The 25,447-nt window shown below is 39.2% G+C and overlaps 1 protein-coding gene across 4 annotated transcripts in view; it reads right to left on the bottom strand.

Moving 5' to 3' along the window:
* Window positions 1-15,167: 15,167 nt before the first annotated feature.
* LOC133558443 (platelet-derived growth factor subunit A-like) overlaps window positions 15,168-25,447 on the bottom strand; it is a 30,588-nt gene continuing 20,308 nt past the window's right edge. The window contains exons 6-9 of one of the 4 annotated variants that reach the window (XM_061909833.1): window positions 21,997-22,104; window positions 18,302-18,495; window positions 18,108-18,234; window positions 15,168-16,539 (exon numbers count right to left, since the gene is read on the bottom strand). In XM_061909833.1, coding sequence (XP_061765817.1) covers window positions 16,529-16,539; window positions 18,108-18,234; window positions 18,302-18,495; window positions 21,997-22,104 — 440 coding nt within the window. In that variant the 3' untranslated portion in view covers window positions 15,168-16,528. The remainder of the gene's footprint in view (window positions 16,540-18,107; window positions 18,235-18,301; window positions 18,496-21,996; window positions 22,105-25,447) is intronic. The other 3 variants (XM_061909828.1, XM_061909841.1, XM_061909847.1) reach the window with 3 other exon arrangements.

The following is a 25,447-nucleotide window of genomic DNA, read 5'->3' as shown; positions in this document are numbered from 1 at the left end:
TTTTATTTACTTTTATTATGAGTTAGAATGCATTAAAGAAATATACATCCCCATAATGATTGTGAATGATAGGCAAAACTCCCAAAAAAGTTCCCCTTCTTTCCCCCCCATAAAATGAAGGGCTTTTTCTCTGTCTCTGGGCATGAGAGAGGGATTGAGGACATGCAAACAACTTGGCAAGATGTTACTTTCTCTGATATGTTTAGTCAACATAAAAGGTGACGCGCATACTCGATTTGGTCTAGTTGACGGTTTCTCTCAGAAGAGTTTGATGTGTCAACACTATGGAGTTATTTTTTATACCAGGTTTACCCCAAATTGTAGTAATTCCGGATGTTTGACCAAGTGTGTCAGTGAGAAACAAAGATTAACCTGGCTTTTTTGGATTAAATTAAAAAAAAAGCAACCTAAAGGCTTTTATAACAATGAAGTCTGTACTGTTGCTTTCCTGTCACCTTTGTCTGATCCCTTGTTTGCAATCTTTCTCTGGCTGGCAGGCAGGTGGGGAGAGAACCAGGCTCCGGGCATCAAATAACAATATCCCAACATGAAAACAAAAACCACCATAACCTTTGGCAAAGATATCTTTTTTTATTTATTTTTGGGATCAGTGGCCTTGAATCCCTGGATTTAAGTTTTGATGCGGTTCTTATACAACACGAAAAGAGAAGGAAAGCAGGGATAGGACATAACATAGTTTGTGCTTGGAAGCTTGGATGAGATTCAAAGAAGAAAGAATGGATAACTTTAATTTCACAGAGGGAATATATTGCAAAGACAAAAAGGGAGGAGAGAGTGATACCCATGTAATAAAGTATCAACATATTTATCTGGACATCCCTAGAAGCCGGCTGAGACACTCAAAATCAGGAAAATGATCTTGATGGTGGTTCAAGTGACACAATTCCAGTGCGTCTTCAAGGCAGTGTAGGCAGGACCGGTTTGAACAAGGTCTAGTATGCATGTTCGAAATAATTACTAATTAAATTATTTGTGAATGTAAAACAGATGAAATAAGATATCTGTCATTGTCAGTGCACGATAGGATATATCTGAAATAGTGAGTTCAGAACAAACCTAGGGATGTAGTATTTAATATTGGGTTCGTTCTGTCCGTCTGTTTGCTCTCCGTTTTAATATACTTTAGACTAGTCAGCCAGTGACATGCGGTGAACTATACACCAGGTGAGGCATAGATACTTTTGGAGTTTTTTGTTTTTTTTACTTAAATTAATATGAGCAGTTCTAACTGTTGTTGCTTTAGGTTGCACATTAGAAATAACAGGAAAACGAAGGGAGTAATTTGCCTTCATAAAAACGTTATCATGATGATATTATGGTTTGACAAATTGGTCCAAAGTGTATTTGACAAAGTTATTATTAAATACTTTCTGGTCCCATTTTCTTTTAACAGAATACATCAAGTATTATGAGTGTATCTTACCTTTCTGTATTTGTACCTGAAGCAGCAATAACACCCACAAATGCTGGCTTACTCTAATAAAAATGCCATGTTTGTTATGAATACGGTTTAAAAAAGAAAAAAGGCTGGCTTCCGCTGGAGAGACATGTGTCTGCTAACTCTAGCGCCCCCATTTCTCCCAGTGTGGCGAGTCAGATTACTGCTGAGGCATTGAACAATGTATAGCCCCCTACTTTGAGGCAGAGGTACTTGCTGCCTCATGGCCTGCCTTTTCCCCGTGGCATCAAGCACGCGCCCACTCACACGCACACGCTCAATACACTTTGTGTGTAGCCGTGGAGGCACCACCTGTGTCTGCCTCACTTCTGGTCTGCTACGATATTTTGGTCAGGAAACAGAATTTCCGCGTTTTTGACCATGAAAATTATCCAAATATATAGAAACCACACCAAAATCACATAAAAAGCATAGACCAAAAGATAAATATTCCAACTTATTTTATTACTCTATTTTTTGAACAGCTCGTAGTTAAGCCTTTTACCCCTCCTGGTGGCAAGGTGAGGCACTGCCTCACTTGCCTCCCCTGATAGCACGACACTGTAGTCAGCGTACAAATTGTATGGCAGAATTGATTTACTATAAACTTAAAAAGACTCAACACACAGCCAGTGTTGCCAAAATAAATGGCAACACAAGTGAGTACCAAGATAATTGTGCCTTGCCCCCAGTCAAGCATCATATTAAGGAGTTTTGGTTAATTGTGGGAAAACATTGAACTTCTACATGGACTGTAACATTTCGAAGTGGAGCATCATAACGATCCCAAACACACCTCCGAGATGACATCCGTGTTGTTGAAGAACATGAAGATGATGGAGTACGCTCTTCTCCAGACTTTTAGAGAATTTTCAAGCAGGAAGATGGAGAAGCACAAAGTATCAACAGCCACTACAGCTGGGTTATATGTCATGATAGAGAAGTTGGAAGAGGAGTCCAGTTACAACCTGTGTAGCTCTGGTGAAATCCATGTCCCAGATGATTAAGGCAATGCTAAATAACAATGTTGCTCACAATACATTTGGATATATTCACAATAAAGTGTACTCATTGTTTTGCCAGCTATTTAGACATCGGTTGACTATCTATATTAGAGTGTCCGCCCTTTGATCGGTAGGTCGTGAGTTCAAACCCTGAGCGAGTCATACCAAAGACTATAAAAATGGGACCCATTACCTCCCTGCTTGACACTCAGCATCGGGTTGGAATTGGAGGTTGAATCAGCATAAATGATTCCCGAGCGCGGCCACTGCTGCTGCTCACTGCTCCCCTCACCTCCCAGGGGGTGATCAAGGGTGATGGGTCAAATGCAGAGAATAATTTCGCCACACTTAGTGTGTGTGACAATCATGGGTACTTTGACTTTGACATAATAACACTAAGTCATGTTTATAGTATTGTCCCTTGAGGATGTTTAATATAGTGGTTACTAAATGTGGGATACACTTTTGTGAAATACAATGTAGATAGTAAAAAAAAAATCAAGCATAGGCAATAATAGCTCACAACACGACTAGGTATTGTCATTTAGTAGTCTTGTTTCCTTTGTCCCAGACGGACAATAGGAGACCTTTCCCCCACACCACTCTCTCGGGTGAGAGTATCTTGAAGGAATCTCGGTGCCCGTGGAAAGCAAGATGGCACCTGACGGCTGGACAAAGCCTAGGTCAAGAGGTTGGGAGCCAAAGGTCATGGAAGAAGTCCTGAAAAAACACCTCTAAGTGTTTATTGGCCAGCCAATGTTTTTTCGTCTTTAGTTTGGTTGATTGATGATGCAATAGCTTTTCTTGCCATGTCTAGCTGTTTGTTGTTTACTGTAGGATTGCTCTTTAGACGTCCTGTATTGACAGTTATTGAACTGCGGTTTGAAACTAATTAGGTTGACCAACCATTAGTGCTGCTAAATGATCACGAGAAGAGACAACCTCACAAATTGTGCCATTACAAGGAGGATGCAATGCTTCCCTCCATCCTGTGGACAGTCCATTAACGTCATGGACTTCCGCCTGGCGTTGTAAACTTTATGGATGGTGAAAGGATTAATGATTACCTTGGCCTGCTAGTGGTGTGCAAATCACTCTCAGCATTAGCAGCAGTGGCAGGGTGTCTTCCTTGTGGAAACTTTTCATTTAAGCGTTTGCTCTTCTCCGCTTCAAGTAAATCTCCAACAAGATTTATTCCCATTCACAAGATCTCCCTGTCACCATATGAATGTCTTTTAGTCTTTATAACCTTACATCACAAAATCAAAAAAATCGAGCAAATACTCATTTAACAATAAAGAATCTTTGCCAAAATCATTTGTTTATCAAACAGATGCTCAACATTTTATAAGGCTTTTGTTTACGTTTTAAATTATTTGTATACATCAATATACGTTATGCATACTGTATGTATTATTTTTTTTGTAAACTATGTTGGGTTGTATTTTAACATTAAAAAATGGTTTTATCACGTTATGCCTTTAGTTCAAGTTAAATCATGGTTCCTTGTCATGGCTCGGCATCTACTCTTAATATAGCTTATTTATATACGGTAACTTAAATACAGGGTTTCCTCTAGATCAGGGGTCCCCAAAATTATTTTAAAACTGACCTTTCTCATAAATTTCCTACCACTTGTTATTCTCGGTGTCTCCTAGTGGCTCAGGCAAATATTGTCCATCAATAACGTGACATCAAGTGCGCACTCTTTCAGTCAATTAGTAAATTAGTGTGCGAGATATATATATATATATATATATATATATATATATATATATATATATATATACATATAAGGGGCTATATCATCCCTACAAGCCTGTTTCGCAGGTTCCACAGTGAGCTGCAATTGCAGACAAATTGTGACTGCCTACAACTCCAACACAGAAACTTACATTGGACTCACAGAAAACACCTTTGAAACCCGTTATAACAATCACACAGCATCATTTCGTAGGCCTCAACTCAAGAACTCTACAGAGTTGGGTAAATACATGTGGAGTCTTATAGACAATAAAATTGATCACCCCATTACATGGCGAATGGTCGCATCAAGCTCACCATACAACAGTGCAGCTCAAAGATGTAACCTGTGCCTGAAAGAAAAATGTTTTATTATATACCACCCCAGCATGTCAACTTTAAACAAACGCAACAAACTGGCTTCATCATGCCGACAGAGAAGCAAAGCGCTATTCTGCAACAATAGCCTCACCCCCATGTGTGTACCATATATATACATGTGTATATGTACCAGCCACAGACACTTCAATAAAATCCCCTGATGAGCAGGGGAAACCTGCGAAACAGGCCTGAAGGGATGATACATATATATATATATATATATATATATATATATATATATATATATATATATATATATATATATATATTGATACTAGGGGTGTGGTAAAAAATCGATTCGAATACGTTGTGCGATTCAGAATCGATTCAAATTTTTTTTTTTAGCGTTTTTTTTTTTTTTTTTTTTTTAAATCAATCCAACAAACCACTTCACAGCAATACCATAACAATGCAATCCAATTCCAAAACCAAACCTGACCCAGCAACACTCAGAACTGCAATAAACAGAGCAATTGAGAAGACACAAACACGACACAGAAAAAAACAAAAGTAGTGAAACAAAAATTAATATTATCAACAGTATATATATTAGTTATACTTTCAGCATAGCAGTGATTAAAAATCCCTCATTTACATTATCATTAGACTTTTATAAAAAAAAAAAAGAACAATAGTGTCACAGTGGCTTACACTTGCATCGCATCTCATAAGCTTGACAACACACTGTGTCCAATGTTTTCACAAAGATAAAATAAGTCATATTTTTGGTTTGTTTAACAGTTAAAACAAATTTACATTATTGCAAAACATTGTCCTTCACAATTATAAAAGCTTTTTTTAAAAAAATATACTAATCTGCTAGCATGTCAGCAGACTAGGGTAGATCCTGCTAAAATCCTATGTATTGAATGAATACAGAATCGTTTTGAATCAGAAAAATAATCGTTTTTGAATCGAGAATCGCGTTGAATCAAAAAAAATCTATATATTATCGAATCGTGACCCCAAGAATCGATATTGAATCGAATCGTGGGACACCCAAAGATTCGCAGCCCTAATATATATATATATATATATATATATATATATATATATATATATATATATATATATATATATATATATATATATATATATATATACACACACATATATATATATATATATATACATACATACATACATACATACATATACATACATACATATATATATATATATATATATATATATATATATATATATATATATATATATATATATACATATATATATATATATACACACACACAGCCTGGCCCCCGACCAAATTGTTTAAACCCAATGCGGCCCCCGAGTCAAAAGTGTGGGGACCCCTGCTCTAGATAGCCAAGATACCTGCGGTAGTGGGGGCATCGTTAGGGGCGTGGTCACCGTGATCGTAAAACTTGCATGATTCGTTTTGATATGATTTTCTTTACAGGGGCTCAAAAATGTATACATGCATTTAAAAACAAATCATTGCTATTATTAATTAGAATTAACATATTTAAAAATATTTTATCACTTTGCTCCATTTTTTAATTGTTGCTGCTTATTGTACACAATACTTTGTTTAACATCTTTTTTAGTGTTGAGACTATTAATGGCGTTTTATTTATTAAAATGACAAAAATAATCTAGCATCTTTTTCTGGTTTTATTATTGACTGTCCCCATGTTTCGAGACCTTACTTCTGTCCCTCGATGTCCACGACGAAAGAGGCGAGCTGCAGCGAACATGGCGTCACACTTGCTTCGCGCTGTTATTTGCAGATTCTGTGGTTCGCTGACTGTTGGTATAGCTGGAATATATTAAAATATGTCCACATCACAGACATGCTGCCTCCTTTGCAGATAATCGCATGCGTGTTTTTTATGTCTTCAGGACATCCAGTCAGCCTTTTTTAGAGGCAGACTTTTTGGTACATCACTAGTCAATAATGCACACATAATAGGCTATACAGATAAATAGATAGATAGATAGATAGATAGATAGATAGATAGATAGATAGATAGATAGATAGATAGATAGATAGATAGATAGATAGATAGATAGATAGATAGATGGATGGATGGATGGATAGACAGACAGACAGACAGACAGACAGATAGATAGATGCATAGATATACAGACAGACAGACAGACAGATAGACAGATAGATAGATAGTACTTCATTTATTCCTTCAGTAGAGTTCCCTCAGGAAAATTAAAATATATACCGTATCCATTGATGCTGTATTGACCTGCTGGTGGTAACGTTTTATGTTCGTGTTGTTTTGATTTGATGTTCATTGTTCCATCCATCAATCCATCGTCAACCGTTTATCTGGAATCGGGTCGCGGGGGACAATAGCTCCAGCAGAGACCCTCAGACTTCCCTCTCTAGAGCAACATGAACAACTTTCTCCTGGGGAATCCCAAAGTGTTCCTAGGCCAGAGAGGAGATGTAATCACCCCATCTGGTCCTTGGCCTGCCGCAGGGTCTCCTCCCAGTGGGACGTGCAACAAGGACCTCCCTAGGGAGACGCTTGTGAGGCATCAGCACGAGATGCCCGAACCACCTAAGCTGGTTCCTTTCCAAGCGAAAGAGCAGCGGCTCTACTCCAAGTCTCTCTCGGTTGACTGAACTTCTCACCCTTTCTCTTAAGGTGATGCCAGCCACCCTTCTGAGGAAACTCATTTCGGCTGCTTGTGTCCGCAATTTTATTATTTCGGTCATGACACCCACTTCATGACCATAGGTGAAAGTAGGAATGTAGATAGCTTGGTAGACCGAGATCTTTGCCTTCTGGCTCAGATCTGTCTTTGTCACAACAGTGCGGCAGAGAGACAGCAATACTGCCCCAGCTGCTCCGATTCTCCGGCTGATTTCCTTCTCACTCGTGAACCAGACCCCAAGATACTTAAACTCCTCCACCTGGGACAGAGTCTCTTTTTCTACCTGGACTGTACAAACCATCGGTTTCCTGCTGAGAACCATGGTGTTACATTTGGAGATGCTGATCCTCATTCCAGGCGCTGAACACCCGGCTGCGAACCGATCCAGTGAGAGCTGAAGGTCACGAACCGAAGGTGCCATTAGGACCACATCATCTGCAAACAGCAGTGACGCAACCTTTAGCCTTTCGAGACATATACCCTCTCCACCATGGTCACGACTCTGCCTAGAAATCCTGTCCATGAAAATCACAAACAGGATAGGTGACCTGTTCATTGTTCCGATGATCGCAAACACACCGTTCATGCCTGAAAGGGGATTGGCGGAGAATCCAATCCAATCCAATCCACTTTATTTATATAGCACATTTAAACAACAATAACGTTTCCAAAGTGCTGCACAGCCATGTTAAAAACAATTGTAAAAATAAATAAATAAATAAATAAAATAAAATAAAAAAGTATATATATATATATTATGCTCCACCAATGACTGAATAAAAACAAAAAATTAATAAATATAAAACCAATAAAAACAATATAAAAACAAATATGATTAAAAACTATTTTAAAGGGTAAAATCAATTAAAACAGTAAAATAGAAATCAAAGTGTATAAAAAACACAGAGGACAACAGAGAACAGAGTACCACACAACTCACGTAGTGTTAAAAGTCAAAGAATAAAAGTGGGTCTTAAGACAAGACTTAAAACACTCCACTGTGGAAGCAGTTTGAACATGGAGGGGCAGAGTGTTCCAGAGCTTAGGGCCGACCACAGAGAAGGCCCTGTCTCCCCTGGTCTTAAGTCTGGTCTTGGGCACCACGAGCTGGAACTGGCTCTCGGACCTCAGAGCGCGCGCAGGAATGTAAATTTGGATAAGGTCCGAGATATATTGAGGTGCCAGTCCATGTAAAGATTTAAAAACAAACAGCAATGTTTTAAAATCAATTCTAAAATGAACAGGGAGCCAGTGCAAACTCTGAAGAATTGGGGTTATATGCTGGCGTTTCCTGGCCCCTGTTAAAAGTCGTGCTGCCGCGTTCTGGACTAACTGCAACCGGGAGAGAGCTTTTTGGCTAATGCCAGCATAAAGTGCATTGCAGTAGTCCAGGCCACTTGAAATAAAAGCATGCATGACTTGTTCAAAAAGGTTAAAAGATAAAAACGGTTTAACCTTTACTAAAAAACGAAGGTGATAAAAACACGATTTTAAAACGCCATTGACTTGTTTGTCTAGTTTAAAATCGCTGTCTATAGAGAATGAGGTAAACATGTTGGTAATACATGTTAGAATTGGCATTTTTGTCAGCAAAGGATTGGCAATAAAAGTTGAAAATAGTGTTGGATTTGTGTGCCTTCTTCTACAGGTTACAATACATGATATTACTCAAATTTGTTTTCACGTAAAAACCCTTATTTTAAAGGTGTGGCAGCTATAATTTTGTCGTGGCGAAGCACCACGATCAGTTACATTAAGGGGAAACCATGTAAACATTTATAATGCAAAGATTTAAATTTTTAAAATGGCTGATTAGGTTAATAATTGTATTGTTAATATATTTAATACAATAATTTAGTGCATTTGTATAAATTCAGAGACATAAACGACGTCCGTGTTCTCTCTTTTTTTGAAACTTCCTGTCAACTTTGCGTCTTCCACCACAATTCCCCGGATCATAATCTCTTTAGCCTCGCCGGAATCATAAAGCGACCTCTTTTCCCCCACATGCAAACTCCAGCTAATCCTCTTGTTACACGGATTTTATGAACCAAGTATGAATTTTAACAACCCATATGCATACTGTTTGAAACTACCATTTCACTTTTGCACAAGGAATGGAATGCTAAAACGCCATGGTGTATTCAAAAAAGGGAAGCCTCTTATTTAGGCAACATTTCCAGATATAAAAGTACAAAACTATATCATTAAACCGTATTTTAATCATGCATATTTGAATAGATATTCTTAAATTAAAGTTTAAGGAGTGCATAAATGAATGGATGGATGGAATCTCACTCTTTGGCATCAATGGCTTTTAATGGCTTTGTGGTAAATGCCAGCACAAGGGATTAAATCTGTGGAAGAACATGCTAGAATGACATCAAAACCATTGGCAGACTTTACTCACAGCTGCAAGGTTTTTTAATCTCTCCCACTGCCTAAGTAGTTTACAGGCACGATTGTTGTAGGAGGGAGTCATGTGACTTCCGTGTGGTTTAATGTGAAGGCCTTCAATCAGGCGTCAATCAACACATACTATCAAAAAGCCTTTCCCTCTTGATTCCATTAAAAAAAAAAAAAAAATCACAATCTCTCAAACTGAACATGTCTGGGGTTTTTTTCCACACTGTAGCTTTTGTGTGTCTGCAAACAGGTGGCAAGGTTTTGGTGAAAAAACCTAAAGTGAGCTGTAGGGAATGGCGACAACTGATACTTGGGTTTTTTTTTGTGGACTGACACCAAACAGTGGCTCTTTGGCTGTGTTGTATGCAAATAGGAAAGTTGAATGCAATGTTAAATTTAACTTCAATTTTCGCCACCTTTAAACACATACAGTACAGGCCAAAAGTTTGGACACCTCCTCATTCAATGCTTTTTATTTTCATGACTATTTACATTGTAGATTGTCACTGAAGGCATATAAACTATGAATGAACACATGTGGAAGTTATGTACTTAACAAAAAATGTGAAAAAAATGAAAACATGTTTTACATTCTACTTTCTTCAAAATAGCCACCTGTTATGATCCGCTTTTCGGATCATATCAGGTCCTGGTTTTGATTCGTTTTTGTATTATATTCTGTTAGTGTTTGACTTCCTTAGTTCCTGGTTTGGTCTGTTTCCATAGTTACTCATTAGATTCACATGCCTCTTGCTTTTGACGCGCACCTGCCTCTTGATTACTGTCTTTATTTAAGCCTGCCTTTTCTGTTAGTTCAGTCTTGCCTCCTAGTTTGTGTTCGCGCAACAGTGACGACCTTGATCCTCGATTCTGATTCCAAATCTGTACTTGCTAGCTTCCGCGCTAAGCCTTTGCTCCTCTAGCTCCCATGCTACTAGTTTTGCCTTTTGTGCCTTGTGCAAGTTTTTCTGTTATTTCTCTAGCTCCCATGCTAGCGCTTTTGTTTTTTCTAGCTCCCATGCTAGTTCTGTTTGTTTTAACTAAGTCTGTTTTTATTTGTTAAATAAATCAAATATTTCTTACCTTCACGCTGTGTTCGAGCCCGACTGCATCCCTGAGAGAACGACCCGCATCACCACGATGCCCCGCAATCGTCACAGCCACCCTTTGATCTGATTACGGCTTTGCACATTCTTGGCATTCTCTTGATGAGCTTCAAGCACACCTGTGAAGTGAAAACCATTTCAGGTGACTACCTCTTGTAGCTCATGGAAGAGAATTCCAAGAGTGTGCAAAAAAGTAATCAGAGTAAAGGGTGGCTATTTTGAAGAAACTAGAATATAAACCTTGTTTTCAGTTATTTCACCTTTTTTTGTTAAGTGCATAACTCCACATGTGCTTATTCATAGTTGTGATGCCTTCAGTGACAATCTACAATATAAATAGTCATGAAAATAAAGAAAACACATTGAATGAGGAAGTGTGTCCAAACGTTTGGCCTGTACTGAGCCTAGTTTTACGGGGGCTGCCATGTAGCCCATTTTTCTACGACATGGTACCTCAACACAGTTGGGGTAAATGAACAGATGCTTATCCCTGTTGTTGTGCTTTAGCTCTTAATGCTGCAGCATTATACTCCGCAGTCTACACCAGTTTTCCTGCTTCCTTGCCATAGAGTAAATAATGTATGGGACATTCTTAAACTCCTCGTTGCCACGGACCAAGGCGAGTAGTGTTGAGGCGTTTCTATGTTGTCGTCAAATAGTAAAAATTGACGGTTTGGTCGTTCATTATATAACAACCGTGTCCAAGGGCATGAAAAGTGGAGAGTTTGACCAAAGTCCTACAGTTAATGTAGAGGAAAAGATAGAGGTTTTTGACATCATAGTCCTATTGAAGATGTCAGTCCAAACATGAGTGCAGAAAATATTAAGTCAGAAGTGGGTGTGACTGAAAGACATATAGATTAGACAAGATAAGAGACAGTAACCCGTGCTACATTCTCTTAGGCAATCTGATTGACCTTTGTAATTTGTCATGTGACACAAAATGAGCTGAAAATGTATATAATATGACGTTTTCTATGCATCTTCTCCCATATGGGGGGAAGAACAAAATAAACAGCAGTCAAGTTATTGCTTTACAGAATTGATAAGCAACACAGAAAGTAGTTTGACTTTAGTGGTTGCGGCCAAGATTTTGAACTAATTGCTTCCTCCTGAAAGATATGAAGACACATTTAATGTTCTTCTTACATAAGACAATGGAAGGTTAGTGTTGCTCATCAGGTTAATTCCATTGAGGTAAAGGTCAAGACGTTTGATCTAAAGTAGAGGACGGGCTCAGCTCCACACATCGGCTTGTTTCAGGTTGCATTTTAACCACGAGCATTCTGCTAATCTTCTTAGCTGAGCTTTGCAGAGATGGAGGGTTTTTTTTCTACACACTTACACACACATTGTTCTGCTTTCATTTCCTCCCTCTCACCTTCCACTTACACACTCTCATCACCATCTGTCTCATCTCATCTGGGCAACATGCACAGAACATCTTATGTACAAGGACTCCAGGAGTGCTCTTGTTGGCGGTGTAAAGACATGCATTGCAAATATGAGCTGCAGCTGGGATGGAGTGCAAGGTAGTGATTATCCGAAACAAATGGTGGTGGAAACAACTGCATTAATGTAATTATTGTGGTAGTGTTTGTTTGTGGATTATTCTTAGTCTCTTGTTGATTTCCAATGTGAAAAGTGGCGGTAGTCAATACCCACTTTGGAGAGGAGCAATCGCATTATTTTTATCGCACATACTTTGCGCTTGTGTGTGCTTTGACTTTGTGGATTATTTAATTTCTTTCTATTTCTTATGTGCAAGATGACATCTATCTGTGCTGGCCCTGTGATGAGGTGGCGACTTGTCCAAAATGGACCCCGCCTTCCGCCTGAATGCAGCTGGGATAGACTCCAGCCCCTCGGTGACCCAGAGAGGGACAAGCGGTAGAAAATGGTTATCAATAATAACAACTGGGATGAGCAATTGCATCAATTGCACGCTACGTTTACATTGCACATGTTTTTATGCCTGCGATGAGATGGCGACTTGTCCAGGGTGTACACCGCCTTCCGCCCGATTGTAGCTGAGACAGGCACCAGTGCCCCCTGCGACCTCATAGGGAATAAGCGGTAGGAAACGGATGGATGGATGTTGTTATGCGTAAGTAAATGCACCATTTGAATTGTTTAAAGTCTTTCTGTTTATCTCTATTGTGTAAGTGGCTCTTATCATTGTAAGTGGGGGGAGGATTATATCACATATACTTCACAGGTACCCACCTGCTGATGCATAATTCTAGACTGCAATTTTTCCAATGTTTCTGTTTCTGGAATTTTGCCTATCGTTCACAGTCATTATGAAAGACATACCAACTAATGGATTTAAAAAAAAATGCATTCTAAATATTAAATTAACGTTAAAAAAAAGTCTTAGAGTCTTACAGTGGAGCCAATGGGAGCTCTATTAGTTTGCCTATAAAATCCAGAAAATAACCATTCATAAACTGCCAACAATACCCAATTTACATTTTGTGACTTGAATGTTAACCAAGTATTAGTGATATTATTATTATAAGCAGGCAGCATGGTGAAACAGGGGTTAGTGCATGTGCCTCACAATACAAAGGTTCTGAGCTCAATCCCAGGCTCGAGATCTTTCTGTGTGGAGTTTGCATGTTCTCCCCATGACTGCGTACTCCAGCATCCTCCCATCTACAAAGACATGCACCTGGGGATAGGTTGATTGTCAACACAACATTGGCCCTAGTGTGTGAATGTGAGTGTGAATGTTGTCTGTCTATCTGTGTTGGCCCTGTGATGAGTTGGTGACTTGTCCAGGGTGTACACGCCTTCCGCCCGAATGCAGCAAAGATAGGCTCCAGCGGCCCTCGCGATTCCGAAAAGGACAAGCGGTAGAAAATGGAGGGATGGATTTATTATAAGCAGACGAACTATTTAGAGCGGCACCATGATCACTTCCGGGTGTGCCTATGTTTACACCATCGACTGATCAGCAGCATCCTCACTTCCTTGCTCCCTGGAAGTTTATTCTAAACTATAAATCATACATCTGACCTGCACAGGAGAAGTGTGAGTTGGTATTCCGATAAATTGGAACACTTTGACAGCCATATAGGACATGGAACTGGCGAGAACGACATGAAAAGATGCTTGGCCAATCCCGTTTCTTTATGAAACATTCTTCATCTAAATAGGAATATATGAACATCCTAGCAGTCCGCCATCCTAATTACGGTGGACCTTGTGCAGTAAGTGATCTTTTATTAGAAGTCAGTGATGAAGAAAAAAAAATGTAACGATGCGTTCTTGAAATGAATGCACCGCGTATGCTTAATGATCAAAATAGTTAAAGTATTAAATGTTATTATAAATGTGCTCGTTACAACATTATATATATATATACTTACATCATGTTTACAAAACCCTAATGGGGGTGTTTGGATGTTTTTAGCGCTCTATAGGCAGTATTTAACGACTCCGATAGGCTCCGGTGTAAGCAGACTTTTGATTGCATGTATTTATTATTTAGAGTGCATTAAAAAAATCCATCCGTCGTCATGTCTTTCATAATGATTGTGAACAATAGGGGAAAAAAAGTGCAAAAAAGTGGCAGGAGCAATTGCATTCATAATGACACAGGCGCATACCCAGGGCTTTGGCTTTGTAGGTTGTACTGAGTCTGTTTATTTCAATTAGCCGAGGGGGTACTTATCATCAATAACTGGTGTGCGGAGCAATTGCATTAATTTTATAACAAGAATGGATGAATGACTGGCTGTGCATGATGCACACTGCCTGTCAGTATTTTTGTTCTTTAAAGGGGAACATTATCACAATTTCTGAAGGGTTAAAACCAATAAAAATCAGTTCCAAGTGGCTTATTTTATTTTTCGAAGTTTTTCTAAAAATTTTACCCATCACGCAATATCCCGAAAAACGGCTTCAAAGTGCCTGATTTTCACCATCGGTATATCCACCCGTCCATTATCCTGTGACGTCGCAGCGTGAAACCACCAGAAACAAACATGGCGGATAGCACAGAAAAGTATAGCGATAGTAGCTCGGATTCAGACTCGGATTTCAGCGGCGTAAGCGATTCAACAGATTACGCATGTATTGAAACGGATGGTTAGAGTGTGGAAGCAGGTAGCAAAAACGAAATTGAAGAAGAAACTGAAGCTATTGAGCCATATCGCTTTGAACTGTTTACAAGCGAAACCGACAGGACAGACAACGACACGGGAGGAGGCGAGGACGAAAAAATAAAAAATAAAAGCCATATTACATACAGATAGTGTGTCATGAGATATAAATTGAATTAAGAGGACTTAAAAGAAACTAAATGAGCTCAAATATAGCTAGAAATGAGGCATAATGATGCAATTTGTACATACAGCTAGCCTAAATAGCATGTTAGCATCGATTAGCTTGCTGTCATGCCGTGACCAAATATGTCTGATTAGCACACTCCACATCAGTCAATAACATCAACAAAAATCACTTTTGTGCATTCATGCACAACGTTATAAGTTTGGCGGACAAAATGAGACAGAAAAAGAAGTGGCATAAATCACGTCTTAGCCAAGACATCCAGGGGGTTTACCTCGCTCGTCTGCAGGAACAGACTGCCGTCATCGCTTGCCGTGCTCCGTCGTCCCTGAATAGCTCACGCACTGTGGTCTATTTTCCAATATTGCAGATTTCTTCGACTTTATAGTTGGAAATGCATCTGCTTTGATTTCTTCGACTTTATCGTTGGAAATGCATCTGCTTTGAGTGTCGCAGGATATCCACACATTCTTGCCATTTCTGTCGTAGCATAGGTGTCGTCGGTAAAGTGTGCGGAACAAACGAGGGACTTTTGCATCTTTTGGCCACTGGTGCAACTTGAATCCGTCTCTGTTCGTGTTGTTACACCCTCCGACAACACACCGACGAGGCATGATGTCTCCAAGGTACGGGAAAACAGTCAAAAAAACTGAAAATAACAGAGCTGATTTGACTTGGTGCATGCAATGAGATTGAGAAAATGGCGGAACGCTTCACATTGTGACGTCACGGGTGAAAGGTCATCGCTCCGACAGGCTATCAATTGAAAGGCGTTTAAATCGCCAAATTCACCCTTTTAGAGTTCGGAAATCGGTTAAAAAAACATATGGTCTTTTTTCTGCAACATCAAGGTATATATTGACGCTTACATAGGTCTGGTGATAATGTTCCTCTTTAACATTATAGCTTACTTAGGGTTTTCCATTTATTTCAATCATAACTGTGCGGGAAGAACGATCTTCTTCTGTGGTCTTGCATACAACTAGACTAGAGATTTTAGCCTCAGCCTTTGGATCCTGTATGTAATCGCCCTTCACACACACAATCCCTTTTGTGTTACAAACCTGTTGTACTAGTATAAATAGTTTATTAGTAATAGGTACTGTACATGTCAGAAGGATGTTTTAACAGCCCTTTGAGAAATGACAGGTTATACTGTACAAAGAACAGTAAGCGTTGCAAGATAAATGTTGGAAATATAGTTTCAAAAATCATAATCTTAGTCCGTAGAGAGGATTCGTCCACAGTTTGTAATCCAAGAGGTTGATAAAAGATCCTGTTTGCCCATCAAGGAATGTCAGTGCGCTCACAGATAGCCTGTCTTTGTGTTGTTGCCAGTTGGGGTCCACATGGGTCAAAATATCCATTGGAAGTCCCAAAGATAGCTGTTAAATCGTCAAAAAAGTAAATGTTCCAAAAGGAGGATGCCAGAAAAAGGCAAAAGTTATTGTTTTTAACGCAGTCTCAATTGTTTTGCTCCAGTCCATTAGTGTTCACCTGACGCCTGTAGGAAAAAAGTTGAGTGGAAGTTGAATGTAAGAAAGAGTCGAAAAACAATCTTAAAATTGCACTGGAAAAGGCAGGAATTTATTATTAGAGATTGTAGTCTAATTTACTAAAAACACTATAAACATTATACAGCAACACTAAAAGTACACACACAGGGCAACTACAACTACTATGGGGTAATAATGAACAATTTAACAAGAATTAAAGGGGCTATATTATAATGTTTTTTTTTACATTTTAAACACTTCCTTGTGGTAGTTCTTTGGTCAAAATTTTGCATAGATTATGTTTACCGGACCGTCTAAAAACCGCCTTCTGACCATCTCTTCAGAATGCACCATTATGAGAGCAATCTTTTTTACATGGCTCCATTTCGACTGTGTCTTTTCCCCGCCAACCATGTTGTAGTTCATAGTGTTTCCTTATCGAGTCTACTAACAGATATCAATTCGAACTATACGCCACTTTGTATTAGAAATGGCAACAGCGGAGGATGCCTGTGCATGTATGAGCCAATCGGCTTCAAAACAAGAGAAGAGAATAAAGTAAAATTTATTGACCACTTCAGATTATGATGGCGTATTTGCCGAAACATCTTCGGGTAAATTTTAAATTTCCCGCGGAGTTTTTTGTTGAAAACGTCGCGGAATGATGACGCGTGTTTGTGACGTCTCGGGTTGTAGCGGACATATTAGCCCAGCACCACTTACGGCTAAAAGTCATCTCTTTTCATCGCATAATTACACAGTAATTTGGATATCTGTGTCGCTGAATCTTTTGCAATTTGTTCAATTAATAACGGAGACTATAAAGAATAATGCTGTTGATGGAAAGCGGTGGATTGCAGCTGCCTTTAGCACCGAAACACAGCCGGTGTTTCTTTGTTTGTTATGAAGCTTTAACACAGAGCGGTCAAGCGAACAGGTTTCTCTACGTTAACCAGCAAGTTTTTGGATGGAAACATTTTGATATTAAGTCGGCTCTTACCGGAGACGTCAGTGGATTATACGACCTCCTCCTGCAGCTCAACAAGGCAGCTGTAAACTCGGATGTGAGGAGCCCTACAACTCGTGACGTCACGTGCACATTGTCTGCTACTTCCGGTAAAGGCAAGGCTTTTTTATTAGCGACCAAAAGTTGCAAACTTTATCGTCGATGTTCTGTACTAAATCCTTTCAGCAAAAATATGGCAATATCGCGAAATGATCAAGTGTGACACAAAGAATGGACCTGCAATCCTCGTTTAAATAAGAAAATATCATTTCAGTAGGCCTTTAATAGGTCCCCTTTAAGTAACTAGTAGTCTCTAAAACTAATTACGTTTTTTTTAAGTAATTATCCCAAATATTTCTTGAATGACATGAAAGAAAGTTTTACTGTGGTCACAGTTTGACCGTGGAACATAGAAGTTCAAGCTCTATTATTTACTATGGAAAAAAAGGGTTATTCGAGGAACACAGTAGGACACATACCAGCTTGACCTTTTGACTTTCTGCTTACAAAGACACAACATCTCAGGAAAAAGATCATAAATAGCTCTTAGCTCTGTGTTAGTCCTCTCACCGTTGTCTGCGTCGGACTTTGGGCCACTCTGGTGTTTGTTGGTACATGCGCACTCCAGATGGTCCTCCAGTTTCACCTGCACCTCCCTCAGCTTGGGTCGCCGCCGCACGTACTCCACCTTAGCTACCTTGGTGTGGGGAAGTAGTCAATGACATGCAGGCTAACATCAACATGATGGCTGCCGAAGTATCTACCCTGACGGTGCGGTGGTGCTTGCGGGACGCCTGGCACCTCATGTTGCTTGTGTTGCAGCAGCCCGTGCAGCGCTTCACCTCCACGCACGGCGGCCAGATGATGAAGTTGGCAGCTGTGGCGTCCACCTGACTGCGAGGGATCTCGTAGATGGTGGTACGCACCTTGCAACCCGCGGGCAATGCCTCTTCCACCACTTCAGGGCACAAAAGTCACTATATCACCTTGTGTGTCTCCATGCTGCACCTGTGTCTATGGGTGTTTCACCAATGAAGTGCCAGTTTAATGCGCATGTCTCACCAGCACTACACCTGTGTCTATTGACATGAAATACCACCGATTTTCTATCTGAGTGGAAAAATTCAGTCTGCTATCAGCGAAACAGATCCGATCCTTTGTCCAAATATACTTAAAGTGTCTGGTAAAATGTTATCTGCTTTATCTTATTTATATTCAACTCTGAGTGTAGTGTTTTCAAATAGCCTATAAAACAAGGATACACAGACAGTTTTTGTTTTACAATATTGAGTCATTTTCCTAAACAAATGACAGACTGAGTGACTGAGCACAGCACAGTGTGCCGCTGCGCTTGCACATTACGTACTTACCTAGGCGAAAGAAAAAGTAGTTCCCTACATTCATGTTTCATTTAGACAATATCTCAATTATTTAGTTCCTCTGCCCTGTGTTCCTTTTAATGATATACAGCCATCCATCCATTTCTACCGCTTGTCCCTTTTGTGGTCGCGGGGGGTGCTGGAGCCTATCTCAGCTGCATTCGGGCGGAAAGCGCTGTATACCCTGGACAAGTCACCACCTCATCACAGGGCCAACACAGATAGACAGACAACATTCACACTCACATTCACACACTAGGGCCAATTTAGCGTTGCCTCAGGTGCATGTTTTTGGCGGTATATCCGGAGGGAACCCACGCAGTCAAGGGGAGAACATGCAAACCCCACACAGAAAGATCTCGAGCCCGGGACTGAACTCAGGACTACTCAGGACCTTCGTATTGTGAGGTACATGCACTAACCCCTGTTTCACCGAGCTGCCCAATTATATACATGATCTAACATAAGTAAAGTATCAAAACTATTGATATTTTGGTTTGAGAATCGATATTAGAGCATAAAAGGTCTGGTATCGGCGGTATCAATTTTTAAGTATTGATCCGTACATTACTTTTTATCCTATTAGTTATGCAATATTTTCATCAGTTATATTTATTTACTGCATACATATAGATACTCACACACACATATACATATATATATATATATATATATATATATATATATATATATATATATATACGTATAATAACATTTCTATTAATCTTCAAATGTTCTACTTGTGTTTTATTCTTCATCTCTACACATGGTTCTTACTATTTTACAAATTTAATTATTTTTATTTTCCAACATTCCTCAGATGAGCCATCTGCCTCAAGGGTTATCGGCCGGGCTTGTGGGGGCGCGTTTGTGTCAGCGTCCTGGTGGCCATGGTCTGATTACCTCCTGGTGCAGATGGCTCTTGTGATAGTGTTTACTCACATGTCTCCTCTGTACTCAGCCATGCAATCATTGGTCCATATAATTGCATATGTGTGCATGTGTTTGTATTTGGTATCTGTGTCACCAGGGGCATTGTTTTTAACTTTGTAAAGCACTTTGCGTTGCATTTCTTTTATATATGAAAAGCGCTTGAAAAATAAAGCTTGATTTGATATGTGACTCTCACCTGTATAATCAGCGATGTCACCACCAGTGCTAAACTTGTATTGTGTGTGTGTGTGTATTGCATATGACGTCGAAGAACATGCTTTTTTTGCCGTAACAGAATCTGATGAAGCGTATGTAGCACTGTAACCACGGTGGGAGACAAGGAAAGACTGGTGTCTTGTTTTCTTTCATGTTAATTAGCTTTAAGCGTTATGCAGAGTTACTCTATACTTAAAACAATTTAGTAGACAAATTATACTATTTACAGTCATGGTGGAGAGTTAGGGGGGCGCAAAATAGTTTCTTCCTCTTGTGGGGGTGTGTAACAGAAAATATTTGAGAAGCACTGTGCTTCACCAGTGTCGTGTGTCTTACCCATAGTACATTCAGGGATGCGTGTGGCATACACAGTACATCTGTATCATTTCCACGGTCGTATCGTATCTTTCTCTTAGTGCTACACCTGTATCATTTGTCTCACCACGAATACATGTGTCTCCTCTGCCACCATTGCTACACCTGTTACCAGTAGGGGTGTAACGGTACGTGTATTTGTATTGAACCGTTTCGGTACGAGGGTTCCGGTTCGGTTCGGAGGTGTACCGAACAAGTTTCCACATGAACATATGAAGTAACCGCCAAAGCTCCGTTCTGCGTCTGTCTCCTACACAGCACCCAGCATTGTCCCACCCAAACAACCATCTGATTGGTTGTATGTATAGCGGTAACAGCCAATCAGCAGTGCGTATTCAGAGCGGTAACAACCAATCAGCATTGGGTATTTAGAGCGCATTTAGTCAGCGCTTCAGCGTCGAGCAGATAGGTGTTTAGCAGGTGAGCAGCGGACTCTCCCCAAATTATAATAAACACCTCCCAGTCAACGTTCTAGAAACAAACTGCAGCTCAGCTCACTCGCAGTCCTGGCTTGAGGTGAAGGCTAATTAACTTTTAGCGTAACGTTAGCTCATTTTGCGGTGTGTGTGTTAGCTCATTGTGCGGTGTGTGTGTGTGTATGCTACTGATATAATAATGTAAGTGCACCATTAAGCCTACATAAACTCCATGGTGTTCAGGGATGAATAGTCTCTCCTATTGCAGTTGTACTACAGTATTTTTTCAGCTATAGTTACATTAATCATTAGTAATGTAGCAGCCTAGTTTGAATGGCAGGGTCCCTACTATCACATGTTGATAAAAATATAACACTTACATAATAAAAGTCAACTACAGGCTTCCCAAATGCTGTAATAAATTAAGCATGATGAGTTGACATGAAGCTGTTTAATGTTGCACCTTATATGTGGAAGAAAAGTGTTGTCATTATATTTAATTTGAGCAACAATTTGAGGCAGTTTAATGTTGATTTACGTGGGCAGAATTAGTATAGTGTTCCCAATGTTAAAAGGATAAAGCCATTGCTTGGTAAATAAATAACCAAAAAATTACAATTTTGTTGTTTTCTTACTGTAACAAAAAAAAACTGAACCGTGACCTCTAAACCGAGGTACGTACCGAAACAAAATGTTTGTGTACCGTTACACCTCTACTTACCAGTGTTCCATCTGTATTGTATGGGCTTCCACAGTCTTATGCCTATGTCACACCAGGACTATATTTGTGTTGTGTCTCAACACCACTTCACCTGTGCAGTGTCCCTTTTATCATACATGATTCACCCAGCTGTAAGGTTGTATTTTTTGGTCTCACCAATGCTACTACTGTATCACCATGTGTCTTCCCAGTTCTACACTTTTATTATGTGTACGTGAACACGCGTTTGTGTATTACCTGTGCTACACTTTTGTGTCTCATTGCACTTTACCTAGCCTAATTAGTTTATGTGAATCACCAATGTTGCTGCGCCTGTCTCGTCATGCGCTAACACAGACTTCACCAGCAAAAGACTCAACAGCACTCCTTTGCCCGTACCCTCAGATGGATTTTCTTCAACCTGTATCTGAGTAGCTCACCAGTACTCCGCCTGTAGCGCCCATGCGTGTGTGCTCGCTTCAGATCGGGGAAGCCTTGAGAAAAGACCTTGTCGTAGTCACGTTTGGTCTCTTCGATCACCTCGTTGTCTGGATAGAGCCAAAACAACATATGCACATGGTGATGTCACAGTAACTCACACTGTGCCAAAAACACACAGACACTTTGTTTGAAGGATAAAGGCATGACTGGTTCTAGCAGACGTCCAGAGCGGGATTTTGACAACCACTCTTCCATAAAATGAATTCAACAGCCTTCCCCATGTCCTGATGGTGGAGCTTGATAAACAGAAGCAAATGTTTACATGCAACATCTTTCTCGAAGATGTCATTACTTGACATGAAAAAGTCTGAGGAGATTATGACAACTCACTTGCGCTGGCACGGAAACACAAGGAGGTTAAGGGCTGGACGGTAATGGCAAAATAATAACCACATTTATTTTGATTGACATTGAAATCGCAATTAGTAACACGATTATTCATTGTTTTGATAACATAAATATTTATTGTACCACCAAAACTCAATGTAATTTAAAAGAACAAAGGCTATAAATTAGTCATGAATATACCACAGTAAAGAAAATAATAACAATAAATGAAAAATAATATAAAAAAATAATAATAATTTTTTCCATTAAAACTTTTTTGTAATTCCGTTTTTTACTATTTACTCGTATTTTACCATCAAGGAATGTGCTTTTTGTTTGATTAATACACAATAAACCATAAAAAAATGTTTTATTCAAATGCAGTATTCCTTACATTTTTTCTTGCAATACTAGGGCGAGGCCGATAAAACGATCCCAATATATATCGCGATGTAATCCATTTCAAAATAAAATGTGTTCGATAAAACGTTCGAGGTATACACACACTCATACATACATACATACGTATATATATTTTGATCTAAATAAACCTGAAAAAATTAAGCATGGTGGGTTGCATGAACAAAGGCACTGGTAAACGTAGCAAAACAGGCACACGCTAATCCAGTTTTCTTGCGCCATTTTGCTTTCTCAAAGTTGATTTTATGCATACAGCGAGAAAAAACATTAAAAGTGAATGATGCATTTAGCGAGAAAAATGTCGATAAAACAGGAGAAGTCACCTCGACGGTATTGCAGTTTTTTTTTATTAAAAAAATAAAAGTTATTGCTGCATTGACCGAAAACAATTGTCGATATAACAGGAGAAGTCACCTTGACAGTATGGCAGTTTTTGGGGGATTTTTTCAAACGGATCTAGACCGCTGCGCTCATCTTTTCAACCCTCCCTATGCAGATGTGCGAAAACAACAGGTAGGAACTAAAGTGCATGAGTGTATAAATAAAGTAAATCATAAAATACAACACATGTGCCACTTTAAAATAATTAATTATGTCCAATAATATTTAAGTAATAATTACGTACTTTAATAAAAATAACAGACCAAATTAAATGTTACGGACCACATAACCTCCTGGCATTAAACCTGCAAAACATTTTCACACAATGTGTCACGGCGTGGACTATGGTGTGGTTTGTTTTCCCGTGGTGAAAAGCGACTGGATCGGACACGATATGAAGGTACTGACACCTTTTAATATTAATTCGAAAAAAAAAAGGAACAAACGAAACACGCTCTCAGCAGAGGATCAAAAACTTGGCTAAGAAAACAAGACTATCACAAAGGCAAAACTATGGACATAAAATAAAACTTACAAACTATAGCACGACTAACGAAAACTTACTTGGACCGAGAAAGAGCAAGGATTATCGGCATGGATTACATGGGTGTGTAGGAGGTGATGTCGCGAGGCTGACTGCCTGGCAACTACAGAATTATATAGTGCTGTGGTGCTTGAAAACAGGTGCGTGAGTTCAAATGAATCAGGTGCGTGAGTTGTGAGGACAGGTGACCTGATTGGTAGGCATGGAAACAAAACAATGGAGTGAAAACACAGGACCTAATGGAGTCTTGAAGTAATCCAACACAACTAAACAAAACATGATCACAAAGACATGACACAATGCACCATTTTGTTACACTTTATGGAACATTTCTTACATATTAATTTTCTTTCCATCTTAGTTTAAAGAGTTTTTTGTTCAGTGTTTATTGTGATTTTATAAATTGTATTAACATTGATAGATTGTTTGATTATTTCCCATGGTCGTGTTGGCATTTCCTTTCTGTCTTAATAACTAAGGAGATTATAATCAAAGAAGGTTACATTTAGAATAAATATGTTTACATTATTGACATTTTTCTCGTGGTCCATATTTTCCATAAGTCATAAAAAATATCAATAGTTATCGATATTGACCAATATAAAAAAATAAATATTGTGATAGAGTTTTCAGCCATATCACCCAGCACAATGCAATACACCTTTGGACATTTTTGACCAGTAAGTCAAAGCATAATAATTGTGTAAATGTATTTAAATCCTTTAAGTACATAATGCTTGTGTAGGATACTTTTTTTTGCACAGTGCTTGATTCTGAAGATGGGTGGTCTGCATGTAAGGAGATGACTTTAGGCAAGCCTGACAAGTTGTTACTGCTGTCCTGTTTGTTCATTGATCTTACATCGATGATGTCGGTAACATCACATCCAAAAGAGTTGAGTTGTGTGTGTATATGCTTGTTCTTGCTAGAATTTGCATGCACGTTGCGTGGCTCATCAATTGTTTTGTTTTTTCAATTGTAATATTTCTATGATTGTGGGAAGCCAAAATTCCAATTCCATTAATTGTCTTCATTAGCTCTCATTAGATGGTGAAGGTGTACCTAATCAAGTGTCTTGTGATGCGCAGAATATCTGTCAAAAATCTTCCTTTCTTCTACACACACACACAAATACTCTGTCTGTCTAACCTGACAGTCAGGAATTTAGGCATGAATTATACATGGCAACGTAAGCGGGCCTTCCAGCCCTGCTCTCAGAGCAAATAATGGGCCGGCGTGACAACAGTATAATAAAGTGAGCCACTTGATCCCCGCCAAGCCCGGGGAGCTGTCACACTCGGCATTTGCATGTCAATGATGCCAGGATTAATGGTGGCATGGCATGGGAAAAATGAATTGTGGTGTCGATTTTGTTGCTGCTATAAAGACTATTTTGTATGGCACGGCGGCTATCACCTCTGCTCACACCTCTTTTTGCTTCTTTGCTATACCTTCATATACAGTATAGTCGGTGGAGGTGTATGAAATCATAGCGCCAACTTATCAGCGCTCCAAATTTCAGAGTGTTTTAAGATAAGAGCTGTCTATAGGCTTTAAGTGGCAAGCAAAAATTTGAGTTACAAGCATCCCTGCCATTAGTATGCATTGTAAATGCTAGGGTGAACCCCGTAAGATCCGACTAAAACATCTGTTCTCACTAATATGAAAAATCTGCTGATGATGTGTATGACAAATAAGCAGCTGCAAGGACAGACCGT

The sequence above is a fragment of the Nerophis ophidion genome, linkage group LG01 (genome assembly GCF_033978795.1).
Source record: "Nerophis ophidion isolate RoL-2023_Sa linkage group LG01, RoL_Noph_v1.0, whole genome shotgun sequence".
NCBI lineage: Eukaryota > Metazoa > Chordata > Actinopteri > Syngnathiformes > Syngnathidae > Nerophis > Nerophis ophidion.
This window is presented reverse-complemented; position numbering and strand designations above follow the sequence as displayed.